At 35.5% G+C, this 18,683-nt stretch overlaps 1 protein-coding gene across 2 annotated transcripts in view; it reads left to right on the forward strand.

The window, feature by feature from the left end:
- Window positions 1-17,469, forward strand: part of PCDH17 (protocadherin 17) — an 83,757-nt gene extending 66,288 nt beyond the window's left edge. Inside the window, exons 4-5 of one of the 2 annotated variants that reach the window (XM_065744005.1) lie at window positions 8,620-8,694; window positions 16,181-17,469. In XM_065744005.1, the coding sequence (XP_065600077.1) occupies window positions 8,620-8,694; window positions 16,181-16,863 (758 nt within the window). In that variant the 3' untranslated portion in view covers window positions 16,864-17,469. The remainder of the gene's footprint in view (window positions 1-8,619; window positions 8,695-16,180) is intronic. The other variant, XM_065744006.1, reaches the window with a different exon arrangement.
- The last annotated feature ends 1,214 nt before the right edge of the window (window positions 17,470-18,683 follow it).

Genomic DNA, 18,683 nt, shown 5'->3' on the forward strand with positions numbered 1-18,683 from the left:
TATACATATCTCTCTCTCTGTGAAATGCTTTATTATATTTTTATTCAACTTTTTCCAGTTTGTAATTAAACAGGCAATTATACTGAATGATAATTTGCTCTCTGTTTTATAAAAAGATTCTCACGATAAGCAAAATATAATGTTACTTTAGATACCATGTTTTTCAAAGAAAGAGTTTGAATCACATTAATTTCTGATGAATTCTGGGAAACTTCAGGAGAGACATTTTGCATAAACATTTAAATTTGATATATGATTTCATTTTTCCTACTTGAAAATTAGTTCCTAATAGCTTCTTTCTCTGCAATTAACCTGTTAAAGACTGCTAGTTTCATGCAATTTTATCATTAGTTTTCCTTAATATGACCTTAGATTTTTGTTTGTTTGTTTGTTTTTAATCTAAGAAACCCACTCTGAAACTGACAATATCTATTTCAAGATAAGTTGGCTGAAAATATGGAGGCAGTTTGTAATATCCAGCTGTAATTGAATTTTATTTGAATATCATGTAAACCTTTAGGTTGTAGTGGCTAAATGTCGCTGTGCTAATATATCACGAGAACATTTGATAATGTGGATTTGCTCTGCAGGATTACCATCATTGATTTTCCACTTGATTATCTTTTAAAAAAAAATTAACTGCTAAATAAGCATGTCAGCTTTTCAGAGGACTGTGACTGATATTTTATGAACGAAGTTGTTGACAGTATGGGGATCCTTGTTTATCATCCCATCCTGACTCTCTCAGAAATGCCATCATTTAATCAGAAAGCATATGCCAAATTTAAACAGATAATTTATTTAAAGAAGGGATGAATATTTGTGTTGATGTTGGAAAGACATAGATATAACGAATGGAAAAGCTTAAGCCTACTGAACCTTTAAAATAGGAATTTTGAGCTCAGACCTATTTCTGGGAATGAAATCAGTGACTGGTGTGAGGTATACTATTCCATATCAGCAAATTTTATATTGTCATTTTATGTTTTACTTTTGAGAATATCAGAAAACCTAAAATCTCATTTCAAGTTCAAGGGCTATCAATTCTACATTCTTAGGACAAGCAGGAAGGCACAAAGAATCTGACACTTAAAGCTCTCTCCCTCTTAATTTCCTAGTTAAGCATAATTTAAATGCTTTGGTAATACTTGCAAAAGATTTGTAGGTCTGGACTGTAGATATGAGAGAAAATTGGAATTTAGCACTCTTTTGCATACTGCTCAGTGCCATGATGTGCTTGTGATTCAGATAGAACTGGGAGCTAACAGAGTCCGTGCAGGAAAGTCAAGGTGCAGTGGCTCAGGAGAGTTGGTGGAGAGTTTGTTTCTTAAATTCAATCAGGGGGAAGGATGATGTGCTGCCTACTATCCCAACTTGCTTATATACAATGTACAGCTTATCAGCTTTTCTAAATTTCTCATGCTAAATTCCTGGCAATGAGGAAAATGAAATAAAATAATAAAGAACTCTTCATACTGGTCAAACATTTTGCTTGTATAAAGGTGGCAGTCCTTGTACATCAGCAAAGTCACTCCCTGCTACAGCTCCAACAAGAAGTCAGATGAAACCAGAGCTGCAGCCTCAAGGAGGGAATGGATCAGCTACAATTTTCCTCAATGAAGAGCAAATTCCAGTGTGTTCCTGCAGGCATTCAAAATGCGGTACTTTGAAGTAAATGTTACTTGTGTAAAAGATGTAGTGGTTTGGCATTAGCATGGTAGCACAATATTAGAGGACAAAAATAAGTTGTTTTACCTTTGCACAGAAATATCTCAGTGGCAAAGTACTAGAATTTTTAACCTAACAAGGTGCCAGAGGAGTATTCTGTAGAAATCCTAGAAGTTACACATGCATGTAATCACTAGAACATTGCTTTGCAAGGGGACATTTTTCTTACTAACAGAGACACTTTAGGAGCAGATCTTGGAAAAGAGTATTCATAATGCTAGGTTACTCACCTAAGTCTCATTTACATTAAAGAAATGAAAATAGAGCCCTTGGACTCACAGTAGACTATTTGTTGAGTGTTGAAAAGCTTAAACTAGTTAACTGGAAAAGTAAAACCAGCATGTGTGCATATCTCTAACACTGAGGTAGTCGACTTCAGGATCTACCTGAATGCACCTGTGCATTTAGTGAAGATAGACAAGCATATCTGGGAAGTATTTTACCAGGCATGTATCACCAAGTATGAAATGACTTTGCATCCACTCTTCCTCATTGTATCTAAAGTCAGCATGATAATTCTAGCAAATTTTAATTGTTGGAAATAACATTATATGGTTGTATCTGCTTCTAGAAAAATTATTCTTTCTCATATAGATGCATCTGATAGTAAAATAGTATTAAGTACCTCAGTCCACTTTCTGTGTGCATTTTTAAACCTTTGACTGATGAGAACTCTTCCAGAATTTCTTAAGTCTTTATCTTCTTCTTACATGCAAGTGAAGTTTTAAGAAGAGAGCTAATAAAACTATAGCTTGCCTTCATACTGAGTAGAATGTAATGTACACGATAGGAGCTGCAGGTTTAGCTATGTCTTTTGATGAATGCATAGTTCATAGTGCAACTTTAAGGAGAGTTCCATACAGACTTAAGCAGGTGTATTTGTTTTAGGAAAGAGTATGCTGTATAGCCTTTCTTATAGAAACAACTTATTGTAAAAGATGCATGTTCGATATACTTCAGTTTGCTAGCATGGATGATGGCAGATGTCAAATTACCAGTATTAGTTATTGTTTGTTTATTTATATTACTTTGCTGGAGGATTTGAGGTGAACATTGACACAAAGGCTAAAATTACTTCAGAAAGTCTTCAGTTTAGTGTTCATTCTATGCAACTACCTGCATCTTTTAGAGTATTACTGCTCTGCATGGTCTGACTAACCAAAGAACAGGATTTGTCATGCTCTTTGATCTCTTCAAACTATATTGAAATCTGAAATCAAGAGTTTTGCCTTAGTTTGACTTCACTGGCAACAGTGAGCTGAATAATTTATTAGGATGTAGAGTCACCCTAACATCACCAAAAGAAATTATGACATATCTTCAGAATATGAGTAGGTATGTCTGACAAATAACTGAGAACTCTGAAATCCAATGTCAATAAAAGAACATCGAAGAATAATCAAGAAAATTAAAAAATAAAAATAAAAGAGAGAGAAAAAGGAACTCCAGCTAAAACATTTATACAAGAAACAATTCTGTTTGATTAACAGGCTGTACAAAGTGACAAATATGCAAAGAAAAAAGCGCAATTTCTATTAAAAAAAATTCAGAGGGCACAACTAAAATATTTTGTAGATAGAAATACTGAAGAGATATTTGAATCTCAGAATCACAGAATTGTGGGGTTGGAAGGGACCTACAGAAATCATGTAGTCCAATGCCCCTGCCAAAGCAGCTCCCTGGACCAGGTCGCACAGGTAGGCATCCAGGAGGGTCTTGGATGTCTCCAGAGAAGGAGACTCCACAACCCCTCTGGGCAATCTGTTCCAGTGCTCTGTCACCCTTACTGCGGAGAAGTAAGTGGAACACATCTGCATGGAACTTTCTAAGCTTCATTTTATGGCCATTTCCCCTTGTCCTATTGCCATGTGCCACTGGAAAGTGTCTGGCCTCGTCCCTTTGCTTCCCTCACCTTAGGTATTTATTGACATGGATGAGATCCCCACTGAGTCTTCTTTCGTAAAGGCTGAACAACCCCAAGTCACTCAACCTTTCTTCATAAGAAAGGAACTCCAGGCCCTTTATCATCTTTGTGGCCTTCCATAGGACTCTTTCTAGGAAATCCCTGTCTTTTTAATAACTGGGGAGCCCAGAACTGGACAAAATACTCCAGGTGAGAGTAGAGGGTGAGGATCACCTCCCTTGACCTGCTGGCCCCACTCTTTTTAATGCACCCCAGGATGTCACTGTCCTTGTCCACCAGGACACAGTGCTGGCTCGTGACCAGCCTGTTACCTACCAGCACCCCCAGGTCCCTCTCCTTAGAGCTCTTCTTCAGCAGATCATCCCCCAACTTGTACCAGTGATTGCAGTTATTCCTAACAAGTGCAAGACTCTACACTTTCTCTTGTTAAATATCACCTGGTTCCTCTCTGCCCAACTATCCAGCCTGTCCATGTCTCACTGAATGACAGCACAGCCTTCCAGTGTGTCAGCCATTCCTCCCAGCTTTGTATCATCAGCAAACTTGCTAAGGGTTGCCTATCCCCTCATCAAGGTCATCAGTGAAAAAATTGAGCAAGACCGGACTCAGCACCAATCCCTCAGGAACATCACTAAATACAGGCCTCCAACTGGACTCTGTGCCACCCAACGGTCACAACCCTCTGAGCTCTGCCAGTCAGCCAGGTTTCAACTCACCTCACTATCCACTCATCTGTTCCACGCGTCTTCAGCTTCATTATAAGCACGCTGTGGGAGACAGTGCCAATTACCTTGCTGAAATCGAAGTAGACTACATCCACTACTCTCCCCAATCCACCTAGCCTGTTATAATACCATAGAAGGCTACCAGGTTGGTCGAGCATGACCTCCCCCTTGTGAATCCATGCTGGCTACTCCTGATCACCTTCTCTTCCAATTGCCTTGAGATGGCATCCAGAACAAGCTGGTCCATCACCTTTCCAGAGGAGGAGGTGAGGCTGACTGGCCTTTAGTTTCTCAGATAAATATCTTACCAATAATGCAGAAATAGTTCTAACAAAATAAAAACAAAGAACAACCCACCAACCAAACAAAAAAGCCCTATAAATATTCTATCATTTATTTCCTTTACATTAATCACATAGGTTAGAGTTTTTTTACATACTAATACTAGGGACAATTAAGTCTGTTTAACACAGAGACAGATGCCAGATGTATGCATGTAACAGTTACAGAGGAAGCATATGCATAGTATTAACTCTACAAATAGTCAGGCTCCCTAGGTGCTCAACAGTTTTGAAGCTATGGGAGGGAATGTTTTTATGTTAGAACATTTTCCCTTGGTGGTAGCAAATTAGCTGCCTTGTATCCATCTTCAGCTGCAACTGCGAAGTCACTTGAGAGCTTACAAATAAGTTTAGCGCTCTGTTAAACTGCGTCTTAGATACCTGAGAAGAAGGAAATGTGCCATGTGTGTGTTGTAATAGATGAAGCAAAAGAAAAATCTTGATTTTTTGTTTCCCATAAGACAATTATTTTATAACTTAATTCCTTACAGAATTTGTGCAAGGTCAGACTGAGCCACTGAGCTTTTCTTTCAAACATAGTGCTTCACATAAAAAATTTTTGTCTTCCTGGGAGTTAAGACAATCATGAGATCCAGTTTTCCCCCTTCTCATTATCTGTGACACTAAAAATTAAAAGTAAAAAATAAACTCTGGAATTCTCTCTTGTGTTTTCTTTCCAAGGAAGAAAAAAATGTGACAGGAGTGGCACCCATTTGAGTGAAATCATGGTGAAAGATATGCATGAAACTAAATGAAGTAAATATTATAGTGATGGCTTCCAATAAATGAATAGATCTTAAAAACACTCATATTTTATAGTGTTTTATAGCAAACCTGTCCTATTTCTATGAGTATAGAATCTCCATCATCTCTGATCAGTAACGGTTTTCTTAAGGGAATTTAAAAAATAGACATTGACTGACATATTCTGAATCCTTCAGCAATTTTAAACATAGCAGCTTCAGCTTCTACTTGCTTTGGGAGAATGGTGTTTAACTTATCTATTACCTCACTGTTGGGTTTCCTTCAAAGAGTATTCATACAAGTAACTGAGGGCACCTGTAAGACCAATTACGTCGACTGTATCTGACTTGGTGGTGGTGTTTGTAACTAGCTTTTAAGTCAACTTCCAGTACTGAAACACAATTCTTTTAGGAATAGGGCACCAATTAGGGATTTCCAGACACCAGGAAAATAGTTTCTAATGTTTAGCATACTTAAAAAATACATATATTAGTGAAAACAATGAACACATGATGCAATCTCTTTGTAAATAGATCCTAAATTGTCAATTTTTCTTAAAGGTATGTTTGATCATGTTACAGTCCTCTGACATCAGTACAATAAACGAAGCTGTAACAAATGCAAAGATGACAAGTAAAATTATGACTCTCAGTTGAGCAGCTCAGCTGCTGCGAATAAAAGTAACTGCCAGGAGAGATTTTCTGTATTAGTGTTGCTAATATATATAGTCTCCTTGATCCTTGAAATAGAAGAAAGTGATCTTGAACGTAGGGGTTTTGATGAAGTATCTGGGGAAATGAAGACATGCATACTCTGAAATCATCTTCTGTTCCCCTTTTGGAGATTCATTTACAGTTCATGGAGAACTAAAAAATATTTTTTTCAATCTATTTACACGTACAATTTTCCTTACCAAACTATTTGTATTTAGAAAGTCAAATTAAAAAAAAGGCATCCTTTATTCCTTCTTATTGATCTAATTAAAGCACCAAGCAGGCAGAAAACTGAGTAGGAAAGCATTATGGAACTTGAATTCCTAAAAGTGTGCGGGTGCTCTATAAATTGGCACAAGGGTACTCCCATTCTGAGATCTCTTTTGAAGGTGGTGATAAAATGTAACACCAGCAGTCTGCTAAACAATAGTCTAGGGCACCATCTAATCAAACAATAATGAATATACTACTTATCGTGGCACAGGGAGACTCCATATGAAACTGTTAAATTATTTTGCTTTTCCTGGGAAGATATTTCTCTCTGTGTCCAAACAAGAGTTCCTTAAGATACCTGAACATCTTGTTTTTTGGTTCTGAGAGCAAAAGCATTCTTCCTCCTGATCCATCAGATGCATTGCACCTCCCATGAAGTCCAAAGTGTAAGACCCTTATGTAGTATCAGCCTTTGGAAGCAAAGAATGTTACCCAGTGGGCTTTTCCATCTATCAGTATAAAACAGACATGGTCTCATTATGCATCGTAAAGGAGATTTTAACTGTAAATCCAGGCATGCTGGCAGGAAAATGGGGAAGCTGTATTCTTTTTTCACCGAAGTAGCCAGATTGAATGATTCAGAATGAGTATAGCCTTTAGAAATATCTTTTTGTGTGTGAGAGAGACTTTGCAAAGGAGAACAGCATTTCAAAAGCTTTCTTGTGTTGATTCTGTATTGGACAAAATCAAGCTCCTACACAGAATCTGATATTCAATTCAAGAGAATCTACCTGTAGTCGGAATGCAAAAAGAGCCACCAAAACATATAGAAACAGATTTCTTTAGAAGCCTGTGTTTCTCTTTACTGGCACCCTCATCAGTCAATGTCTGTAAACAAGTTGTCACATCCAAATTTGAGACAAGCTTACAAAGCAAAAAAGCTTAGGGTTTTGTAATTAAAGATTTCTACGCTGAGATAATTAGCAAGTGGTGAGGAAGGCTCACCAGTATAATATATAGCTAATAATTGGTGACTTGGCAGTGTGACAAAAGGGGATACCTAATTTGAATCAGGGAGCTTTTATATCAATATTTTCAGGAAATGTCAACAGCATGGTTATATTTTCATTAACTTTGACTTTCTTTCCCATACATTGCTTTTGTTTATCATAGTCAATTGTTACCTTGTCTCTTAATGTACAATCTATTATTTGTATAGGATGCAGCAACACGAGGCTGCTTAATTACTGGATTCCTAAACATTGCAACAACAGAATACACAGTGTTAGCTTTTACTAAACATTACAAATTAGGTATGTGAATTATTGAAATTGGAGTGTCAGTACTGAAATAATCACACTGAAAAAGCTGTGGAACTGGTCAAGAGTAAGAAAATATATTATATAAAAAATATTCCTTCTAACGAGTCTTCAAACCTATTTCCTTCTGCTAATCACTGCAGTTTTGTCATCTTTCTTTTCCAGGAAACAGGTTTTGTGCACTGCAACGAAGATTTACTTTTTAAAACCTTGACCTTGTCAGGTCACTAAAGTTGCCCTGTAGACTCAGCTAAGTGCAGAGCTGGCTTAGAGAGCCCTTGTGCATTTTAGCCTGCAGCACTGGACTAGAAGGGTTTTTACAGTGGGATGTGTTGGGGAAGAAGCCAAAATATCCTTTCGTGGTTGTCATATGTTCCTTTTGCTGCAAATTAAAGAAGGTACTAGTTGACTTACAGGCAAACTTTGGGAAGTAAAACTGTGTGTCCATTCTCATCCTCTCCTCTTTCTTCCCTAATAGGAAGAAATTACTACTCAGAGAGGCACGCTTCTTGTTCTCACATCTGCCCCAGACAGATAGGAAAGCAGATAATGAAGTGCCCAGAAGCATCTTATCCCCTTTCTTCTGGGTGATTTTGTCAAGGTGCAATAGAACATAAGCAACAGCTTCTAATGCAGCTCACCTCCTGTTATCGTTGCTGGGGGTTGTTGAGATGTCCTTTGCCTTTTCAGTATGTAGGGTTGGAATATGTTTTCAGTCCACTGTCTGCTATAAAAGGATGTGTTTATACAATCACATTTGAGAAGCATATTGACAAATGTCATAGGCCATTATGGCTATGCCCAGAAAATGATAGAAACTGCTTTTTCTGCTTTGGAAGTTCTGTCAATGTTGGGAATTTTGGAAGCAGAGCCTATTCCTGTCTGTGACTCACAGGTCTGATTTGCCTCCAGAACAGCAAGGCAGAGGCCAAAGACCCATTGTTGGGATCTGTGGACCAGCCCGCTGTGAGGATGGAAAATTTTCAGGTAATGAAAATGTTTTCTTTCTCTTATGCTGTCTTTAAATAGAAATATATGATTGCAATTAAACTGTAAATATGAATTCAAAGCATGTTTTTGCTATATATATATGTGTGTGTGTTCTGTAGTGCTTATTGTATTCTGCAATGTTCCTCCAATATTTATAGTCTGGGACAACTGAACTAGAATTAAATCCATAGACTCACCAGCTTTTTTTACTTTAAAATGTTTTATTCCTTGTCAACATAGGAAATATATTCTATTTATCCTCTGTCCAAAAGACAAGCAAGCAAGCAAACAAACAAACAAACAAAAAAACAACAGGGGAAAACTTTGTAAGGATTATAGGCCTCAAATGCTTTGTTTTAATATCAGAAAAGGACGGCAAAATCCAAGAGGTTTAAAAAAAGTGGCATTCTGTTCTTATTTTACTGCCAGTCATACTGCTAATCTGAGCTACATAATTGCTTTGCCTAACTGAAAGGAGCCTTTAAACAGACAAGCCAATATAAATACTCAGAATGGAGACAGCTCTGTTTAATAACACCAAGCATGTGTATAGAAGTATTTGTTTACCTCTGTTCATTTATGTCAAAATCAATTGTAATTAAACAGGAATTCAACCACAGAAGAAGTACTTTAGCTGATTGTTCTTGTCAGAAGTGTCATATAGCCATAGTCCTTAGGACATGCCAAAGAAGCCCATTATTTTCCTCTTGTAATAAATATCTACATAGCATTCTTTCAGTTCCTCAGTAAAGGCAATGGTCTGTCTCAAATCAAAAGGTTTTCAGGTATATTACAGGAATCACTGAAGGTCTGAAAAGCATTGTTATTTATATTCTCCTTTGGACATGAGGTGTTTATTTTCCATCTGCTTATACATATGTACAAAAAAACGCCGGCCATATCTATTTCAAGTTATTTAAATATAAAAAAACCCACTGTATTCTACAAATCTAAAGGAAGTACTGTTCCTCTCCCTACCTTACATAGTATGTTTGTGGTCAGACCAGGGAAATATACACTGCAGAATGTATACCTTGTTTCATTACTGAGTGAATTCTTTGTGGAAATATTTCCAGCAATCAACACAAATTCACAGAATATAGGGTAAAATGATAGGGAGTCAGCGTGAACTATATGTATGCATTCAAAAGTTAATCTTTTTCTTTCTAATGCAAAACTAGGGTCAGAAAATATGTGAATCACTGCTCATTCTGTAATACGATGAAGAATAGAGTATTTCAAGAGTGAAGATGGATAGCTGCGTGAAACAAGCTTCAAAAAGAATATACGCTTATGGGGATTGGTCCTCCAGTGTATTTTTCATTTGAAGCTGTTATCATTGAGGCATTCCAGTGAACCATTCCTAATGATTACTGATTATTTTTTAGTTTCCATATTTACAGAAAAGAAGAGAAAAAAAATCTACTGGGAGAAGCTATTAATGTGGTAGTAAAAACTGTCACCTGTTGAAAGAGAGAAAAGAAGTAAATGAGTAAGATTCGTGGAAGAATAATTACCATCGCATAATACAATCAAGCATAACAAAAGCTACTGAGATTTGAAAATATTCACTGTTATTTATGTATTTATTTATACAAATAGTTATTTAAATCTTCACTGATGAGCACATATTCATAAAGAGCAACACTTTCATTTTACATTTTGTGAGTAACAAGCTCTTGGAAAAGAATGCACATGAATGACGACTTACCATGTCAAATTTTGTAAATTATGACCCCAATTCTGTCTGCCTTGCTTCATTTCAAACACAATTTGATAAAAGCATTTACCAGTTTAGGGAGGAAAAGGATTTTGTGTATGTATGTATGTGTGCATGCGTATGTCCAGTCTTGTGAGTAGTTAATGTACACATACATAACAAATATTTAAAATCTGATTTATATTATGCTCAGACCTTCAAATTTCTCATTGCATTATATTGTGAACTTTTATGCAGACAGTGTTTCTTCATTTTACATTATATATTTCTTGGAAGTGTTTATATACTGAGGTTTTATGTACAGGGATTGTTTACTCTTTTTTTGCTTTGCAGCTTTGTGTGTGTGTGTAATTAAAATAACTAGGGTCCATTTTAATTGGAAAACAATTTGTGAAGTCATTTTGGTTACAGTGAGTCACTGCTGTTTTTTGCTTTTTTAAGTTAAAAATTATGAATGTCTTTGTTATCATTATGCAAATTTTATGTAATTAATAAATTCAATTGTGATATCTCAGTCTCAGCCACTGAAGGGAGCCAGATATCTAAAGCATTAATTAATTAATTAGTAAAATATATTTACAGTGAAATCAGTACCTGTATTTAAAGGTACTCAAAGTATTTAAGAGGAAAGAATAGGAAATTAAAGGTAGCACAATAATTGTATTGTTTCCATCAAACTTGATACAGAATGCAGATGTTAATTATTAACTTCTCTGGTAAAACAGAATAAAATACATAATGTATGTTTTAGGTTACACCAAAGTACATCTGTTGCACTGCAATTTATATTTTTCCAATATATTGTTTTTTTTCCATAAAACATCTTAAATTTCAGTCCAGTAAAAGTTTCCTATCTAGGTGACTGTTGTTTCCAGACAGCTTCTTTCTTTTTCTTTTGATGGCAGATAATTTAGCAGTTCTATTTTCGTGTGTGTTATCCCTGAAGTGCATGAAGCACTTCTGACTGTTTACCCTTAGAGCTCCAGAGAGTTTGGAAAACCTCTAGGCTGCTTCTGTTTATTGTACACGCTTGCACTGTTAAAGGTTTAATTTCAACACGAGGGAGACAAGCATAGAAATAAAGACCAATGGTGCATATCGCTCTACCTGTACATCTTGATGTACATAGCATGGTGTTTGACCTATTTTACATATATATTTATATATGTACCTTCAAATGTATTCAATTTTCTCACAAACACTAATTTGGCCTTTGGTGGTGATAGCTCATTTAATGTTTGTTGTCTCTACTATTAGTACTAAAGGACCTGTTTGGTTTTCTTCACTGACTGTTATCTGTAGCAGGCAAAATTACAAGCTAATAGTGAGATGAGTGGCTTCTAATGTATGATAATCAATATATGAAATCCATTTCCCACAATGTGACACAAAAAAAGTGAAGTGAAAGACACAGATTTTCAAAACTAGAATACCAAATCTCATGAACCTTCCACGAACAGTGCTCACTTCAAGGTCAATCAGGATATTTTTCATCACAAAACTGCCTTCTTTTTTGGCTTCGTATTTAATTCACTCACCACTATGGTGCCCAAGGATCAGAAATGGAAAGTTAGTCAATATTATAAGTATGAATGCAATCCTGCTTTAGCAAAAGCAGGAAATGAGAAGGGGAAGGAAGATGTGACTTGCAATATACATGATATATATGGAATATGTTATGTATCTCTTCTACTTAAAGAGATTGCCAGCAAACTGTATTTTTATTGATGCCTGTGAATAATGCAAATACTGTAAGTTATCCTCATATTTAGCATATATGTGCACACATGAAGTAGTAAATTCAAATCATAGAACATAACTCGGTGACAAAATTAAATGAATTAGTTTTGAAAACCTCAATGCATAGTTTTTGGCACACTATTAAGTACTTAGTGTAGTTGATGGATTTCCAGTGGCAGGGAACTCTCATTTTCATCTTTCATCTCAAGTTTGTTCATTTCAGTTTCTTATTAATACAGTACAGACAAATTTTAAAATAAGAAACAGTGAGAAAATAAATCTCCTATTATGTAAATTAAGCTCTGCATTTTATATGTATGTAGGTTGCTCTGAAAGTAATGCCTCCTATTTATTTCCATGGAAACTACTGCAGATACGAAGAACATAACACCATGTGAAAGAGCAAATTCAAAGCTGCAAAACATTATTTTTCAATGCAGTCACCACCATTATCAATGCATTTTCACCACTGATGAACAAGAGACTGCATGCATGCTCATTAAAAGTTATGTGACTATCCGGAATGTGGTTTGTCTTCCACACCACTATCACCACTGCTGAAATGTACCACTCACATCTCACTGTGCTCATACTCACTGCTTGATCTCTGTAACCATACAGCAAGCGTTGATAAAAATCAATGGGAGCAGTTTTTTTCTGAATGGATTTCAGTGACATGCCTTTGTTTCATATGGTCTTTCATGTCAGTCATTTTGTCAGTCTGCCTCTCTGCTGCCATCTGTCACACAGCAACAAAATGCAATGAAAGTGGCAGAAGATAATGGATTCAGAGAAGCCTTTATATATATGTATTTAATGTAGAAAGTAGAAACTTATATAAGAAAATTCTAAGATAATATGACACAAAACTAGCAGCCAAAAGTCTGTATAAACTGAACTCTCAATGCATCAAATACGGTTATCATGTTCTACAGGCAGTGCAGCATTCAATTAATTTATTTATTTTCTGTGAGATATAAGAGAAAAAGGATGATTTCTGCTTTCATGAAATAATTGAAAAAAGAGCGAAGTAGCAGGGAAATCTTTGTTCACTGATTTTGCAGTTCAGAGAACTTAACAGCAGCTAACAAATGCATCATGTTTTTAATTTTTTCCTTTGTTAAAAGGAAATGAAATTATACAAAAAATAATAATACAAAGGATAGTTGAATTTGCAAAATAAAACAGTTAGCAAAAGTAAATTAATTTCTTAGAGAAACCTTTAAAAGTACAGAAAATTTTACTGGTTGTCATGCATTCCATATGAGAATAAATTATTTTTAGATACTGGCTAGAGAAAATCCTGAATGAAGCAGTTATTTCTCATTACTATCTAGACCCTCTTCTTAAGCCAGGGGCTAAGTTTACTACAAATCCACTCTGCAGAATTCAGAGGAAGAGAAAAAAAAAAAAACCAAACAACAAATAAGAGGAAAGAGTTGCAAAATCTAAAGTTCCAGAATTATTACAGAAAGGTCTCGCTTTACATTGACCTTGAAGCACTATTTATTTATTTTTTAGTTTATTTCTGTTTGATATCTATTCATACTAAAACTTAAGCAGACTTCAGCTTTTATCATCTATTGCCCATTCCCTGATAAAACTTGAAACCTTCCTTTTCAGTATGCTTGCTCTATCTTCCATTTAAAATACTTCTAGATAGATTTTCTAAATAAATAGATTTTTTTTACAGTCCTTTATGGTTTTGGTTTTTGTTTTAAGAGAGAGAGAGATAAGCAGTTTTACTTGGTACATCCAGAAGCTATTTGAAGCTGTGGAAGCCCTAAAAATGTAGATGCAGAAAAACCTTAGTGGAGGTGAACTAATGGTTGGAATGAGGTGTCTAAATTGTCTTTTATATGTATGAAATTTATGGCTACATTTTTCATTAAGGAATTGTCCCATATATGTTTTGCCTGCAGGCATGAGTGCCAATTCCATCTCATTCAAGTGAAGTAAAATCAGAACTTTTCCTAGTTCTGTCAGTGTGCTGCAATCGTAGGGCTGGGAATATATTTTCATCTTGCTTTTCATTATGACTACTTCAGCTAGTATTGTATGCTAAAATCAGCATGAAGCTTGCTTATCCTCAGAGATCCCCTACAAATTTTATCTTTAAAGCATGTATGATATATTCTCTTCCTCAAAAAATCACTGTGTATCCTTCTCTAACTTTACACCATTCTCTCTCACTTTTGTTACTTCTTTTTTGAAAGTCTTATACCATTCATAGATTTAAACTTTTCAAGGAAGAAAGGATTTATACAGAATCACATTTTTTTTCAGAATTGTATTAAAAACTCACAGATCTAAGTAAATTATCTCACACCAAATTAACTGATCTTTGCGATGTAAGACAGTTTTGATGAAATTTAAGTTGTTGTGTTCATATCTTTTTAGAAATGTGAACAAATCTACTTACACTATTGGACACTCTCAGAAGTGTTTCTTCTGTGTCAGGTTTCTGCAGTCCAACCGTCTGTGAATCTAGTGGTTATTTTTAGACATCATAAGATTACAGGGGGTTTATTTTCTAATTTAGAAAGATCAGTTAGCATTTGTCCTGCCATCAGGTCAAGAAGTTTGCTTAGTTTTTTTTTTTAAAGACCTGTTGTGCATGTCTCTGCAAATGCATATAATTTATCCTGACATATACATACATATTTACTTAAAAAAAATCCTACTGGAATTTAAAGCATATTGTATGTACTGAATTCCTCAAATCAAATTTGAAACTCATATGTCCATTCCATTGATCAAAATACTTAATAGCAATGTATGGCTGATTGAACCTCAGAGACAGTAGAATAATTTATTTGGTCAGCATAGACTGGAGAGAACTAATAAATTCAAAAAGAAGTGAAGGTAATTCGCATCATAGTTGTGCATTCCTCAAAAAGAAAAGAAAAAAAAAAAGAAAAAAAAAAAGGAAAGAAAGGAAAAACAGGCACCATCCTTCACAAAATCCATGTTTAAAGCATATTTCTGGAATTTTTCTGCTTCCTGATATTGAGTTAGAGTCATGTATACAGTTTCAAAATGGTGGTTACTGGCCCAGACAGATTCTATTATTTAAAAAATACAGTCAAACTAAGTTTTTAAAGCACTGTAGGATGAGAAGCATTAAAATTTATGTTCTACAAATGTACTGATTAAAAACAAACAAACAAACAAACAAAAAACCCCACAAAAACAAACCCACAAGCATTTAACTGTATTCTTTGAAAGAAATAAGAATATAGAAATCCTGCAATCATGGATGTATGATTAGCATAGTATGTCATGGTTTGTCATTCTTCCAAATCGTAAGTATTGAGCAAATCCATTTTAAGTTATTGCACCAAAACAACAAATGGTAAAGCTGATTACATGATCCATACTCATGTCTAATAAAATTGCAATATGCACTTTTTGACAAGCTTATATTTAATGCATTCTGATGGAAAAATCTAGTTCTCTGTTCTCAGCAGGAAAAGTAGTCTTTTTAAGAAACCCTTTTTATTTCGTGACTGTCATACAACATAACAATTACAAAAGAAATGGAGGTGACAAAAATGAAAAGCCAGCTTGCTGATTCTTGTGAAGTGTTTGTATTTCTAGAAAGGCAGTCATTGCTCAGTTATTTGATTTGAAAAATTAATCCTGATAATGCCTTTGGAGTTCTTTAAGTACTGCTCACTATTTTCTAGGATGAGTTTTACAGAACAAAGCCTCACAGATTTCTGCAGCAGATTAGTTTACAGCTGAAGCTCAATTCCACTGAGAATGATTCTCTAATGACCCCTTTTTACTTCCACTGGGCTGTGTGAATGCTTTAATACATAGAGAATAGCATTAAATAAATCTAATGTCTCAACTGGTAGATCTATGCCATCTTTCTGAAATATTTTAATTACAGCTTTTCTTTTTCTCCATAGTTAAGAAACCAGATGTCAAGTAAGTCCATCACAAGTTTATCGTAGATACTTCATTAAAGAAAACCACTTATAACCAGAGTTTTTCTCTTTCTCCTTTGTTTTACAGAGCAAGAAGAATGTGTTAACTGCACAGATGAATGCAGAGTGCTTGGTCATTCTGACAGATGTTGGATGCCACAGTTCCCTGCAGCCAGCCAGGCTGAGAATGCAGATTATCGCACAAATCTCTTTGTACCCACAGTTGAAGCTAACGTTGAGACTGAGACTTATGAAACTGTGAACCCCACTGGGAAAAAGACGTTTTGTACATTTGGGAAAGACAAGAGAGAGCACACTATTCTCATTGCCAATGTTAAACCTTATTTAAAAGCCAAACGTGCCCTGAGTCCTCTGCTTCAGGAGGTTCCCTCAGCATCGAGCAGCCCAACCAAGACATGCATTGAGCCTTGCACTTCAACAAAAGGACCTCTGGATGGTTGTGAAGTGAAATCAGGAGCCTTGGCTGAACCAAACAGCCAGTACTTGTCAACTGACAGTCAGTATCTATCGCCTAGTAAACAGTCAAAAGACGCTCCCTTCATTACATCAGATCAGATGGCTAGGGCCTTTGCAGATGTGCATTCCCGAGTGAGCCGAGACTCGAGTGAGATGGACTCTGTTCTGGAGCAGTTAGACCGTTCAGCCCGGGATCTAGGCAGGGAGTCGGTGGATGCCGAGGAAGTTGTGAGAGAAATAGACAAGCTCTTGCAGGACTGTCGGGGAAATGACCCTGTGGCCATCAGAAAGTGAGGGGGAAAATAAGGACAGGCTGGCAGTTACATTCCTCTTCTGCTGATTAAAACTAACTAAATAAAAAATAAAATCCCCTGGTTGTAAAAGATTTACAGGAATGATGGAAGACCAATGCTGCTTTAAGGCTTTTAGTGAACATCTGAAGTGCCCACAAGTATGTTCTTTTCACTGCTCTTTCTTTTTGACAGATAACACTGGTTTCATTTTGACCAAACTTTCATTAGGACAGAGTCAAGTACACAAAGAACTATACAAATGAAGGAAAGACGGTGCCATTTTGACAATCTTATAGGAAGGTGTGAGAAAAGTGGAATGGAAATACGTCTGATACCTTAAGACTGTCCTCAATAGCTGATGCTGACTTTACTGTTTACGTATAAACCCCAAGAAAAGCAGGGTTGAATATTTCTGTTCTGTGGTGGATTTCCAGCAGTCACCACAGGCTTCTACTGAAAGTCCTAAAAGAATTCTTGTAGTAGTCCAAGCGACACCAAACATTAACATTCATTTGTGGTATACATTTATGTACAAAGTTATCTGCCACAAATAAGAAAGGAAAGAAGAAGAAAAAAAAAAAAAAAAAGAACAAGAAAACAGAAACAACACCATTCCAGATCATTATTCAACCAGACATATCCTGATCATCAGTAAAACACTTCATATCATCTTAAGATTAAATGTAAAATGATATAGTCCATCTTGTCCTGCACACGCATCAGCTAATTCACTTGAAAAAGAATTAAAAAAAATAGTATCTATTTAGCATTTTAGTGTCCAACAAAACTATAAATAGTTAGTAGTAAGTTAAAAAGAAAAAAAGGGGAAATACATTTTGAAAAGTTACCTTTCAGGGTAATACACAAAATAAATAAACATTCTTAACGCGTTTTAATTCATTTGTGGACACTAAAATAGCTCAGGAAAGTGAAAATGTCTTAGACATCCACACAAATCACACGATCATATAAATGTGCAAATGTAAGAAGATTCAGTGTGTTTACATCAAATGACATATTTTTATTGATTTATTGCAGATTCAGTGCATATGAGCCAAATTGTTGAGTGTATAAGAGCTATATTGTGTATTTTATTAAATTAATATATAGTTGTGTTGCAAAAATATTTGGGCTTATATTGTAAATGGCAAGTGTTGCCTCAGTAGCTGTCGAACTCTATGAGTTTTGTTTTTTCCTGCTTCCTTTTCCCCATGGATTTTGGGAAGCAGTGCCTCAGAGCAAAGTCTCTTGTTTAATGTATGGTCTACGAAGTACTGCAGTACATAATCTGTTCAAAATGTGTTTGAGTGAGCTGGTGGAGCTAACTGAACGGCCTACAAATATATCCATCAGTCATGGTTTTGTGCAAGTCCTTGTGGAAGCTTCTATTGCAAACTCATATTTAATAACAAAAATTACACTTGAACCAATACCTGGAACCTTCTTATTTATTTTATTTAATTTTGTTTTCCCCATGTATGTGCAGCCGGCCTGTTTAGTGTAGGATATTTGATTGATTTCTTAAAAAAATGTCACCCTTTTCAAAGTTTTGATATTTAGCTGAGAGATCTGAAACACATGTCAGTGCCAAAACTTGTCATGAGCAGTATTTTGTCTGTTTCTTTAGACTGTGCAATTGCTTCCTGAAGTTCTAATTATATACTGTTTATTTTGGGGGATTGTTTCTGGTTTTGTTTTCATTTGTTCTGGAAAATATTTGCAGAATAATTTGGGTGAGCTTCAACCTTTTTGTTATGCTTTCTAAGGGCATTTTTATTGCATTTAAAAAATTCAAAATTGCCGTCAGTTGAAAGTTAAAAA

This window comes from Cyrtonyx montezumae, unplaced genomic scaffold, assembly GCF_038088225.1.
Source record: "Cyrtonyx montezumae isolate F1298 unplaced genomic scaffold, pur_monq_1.0 scaffold_3, whole genome shotgun sequence".
Taxonomy (NCBI): domain Eukaryota; kingdom Metazoa; phylum Chordata; class Aves; order Galliformes; family Odontophoridae; genus Cyrtonyx; species Cyrtonyx montezumae.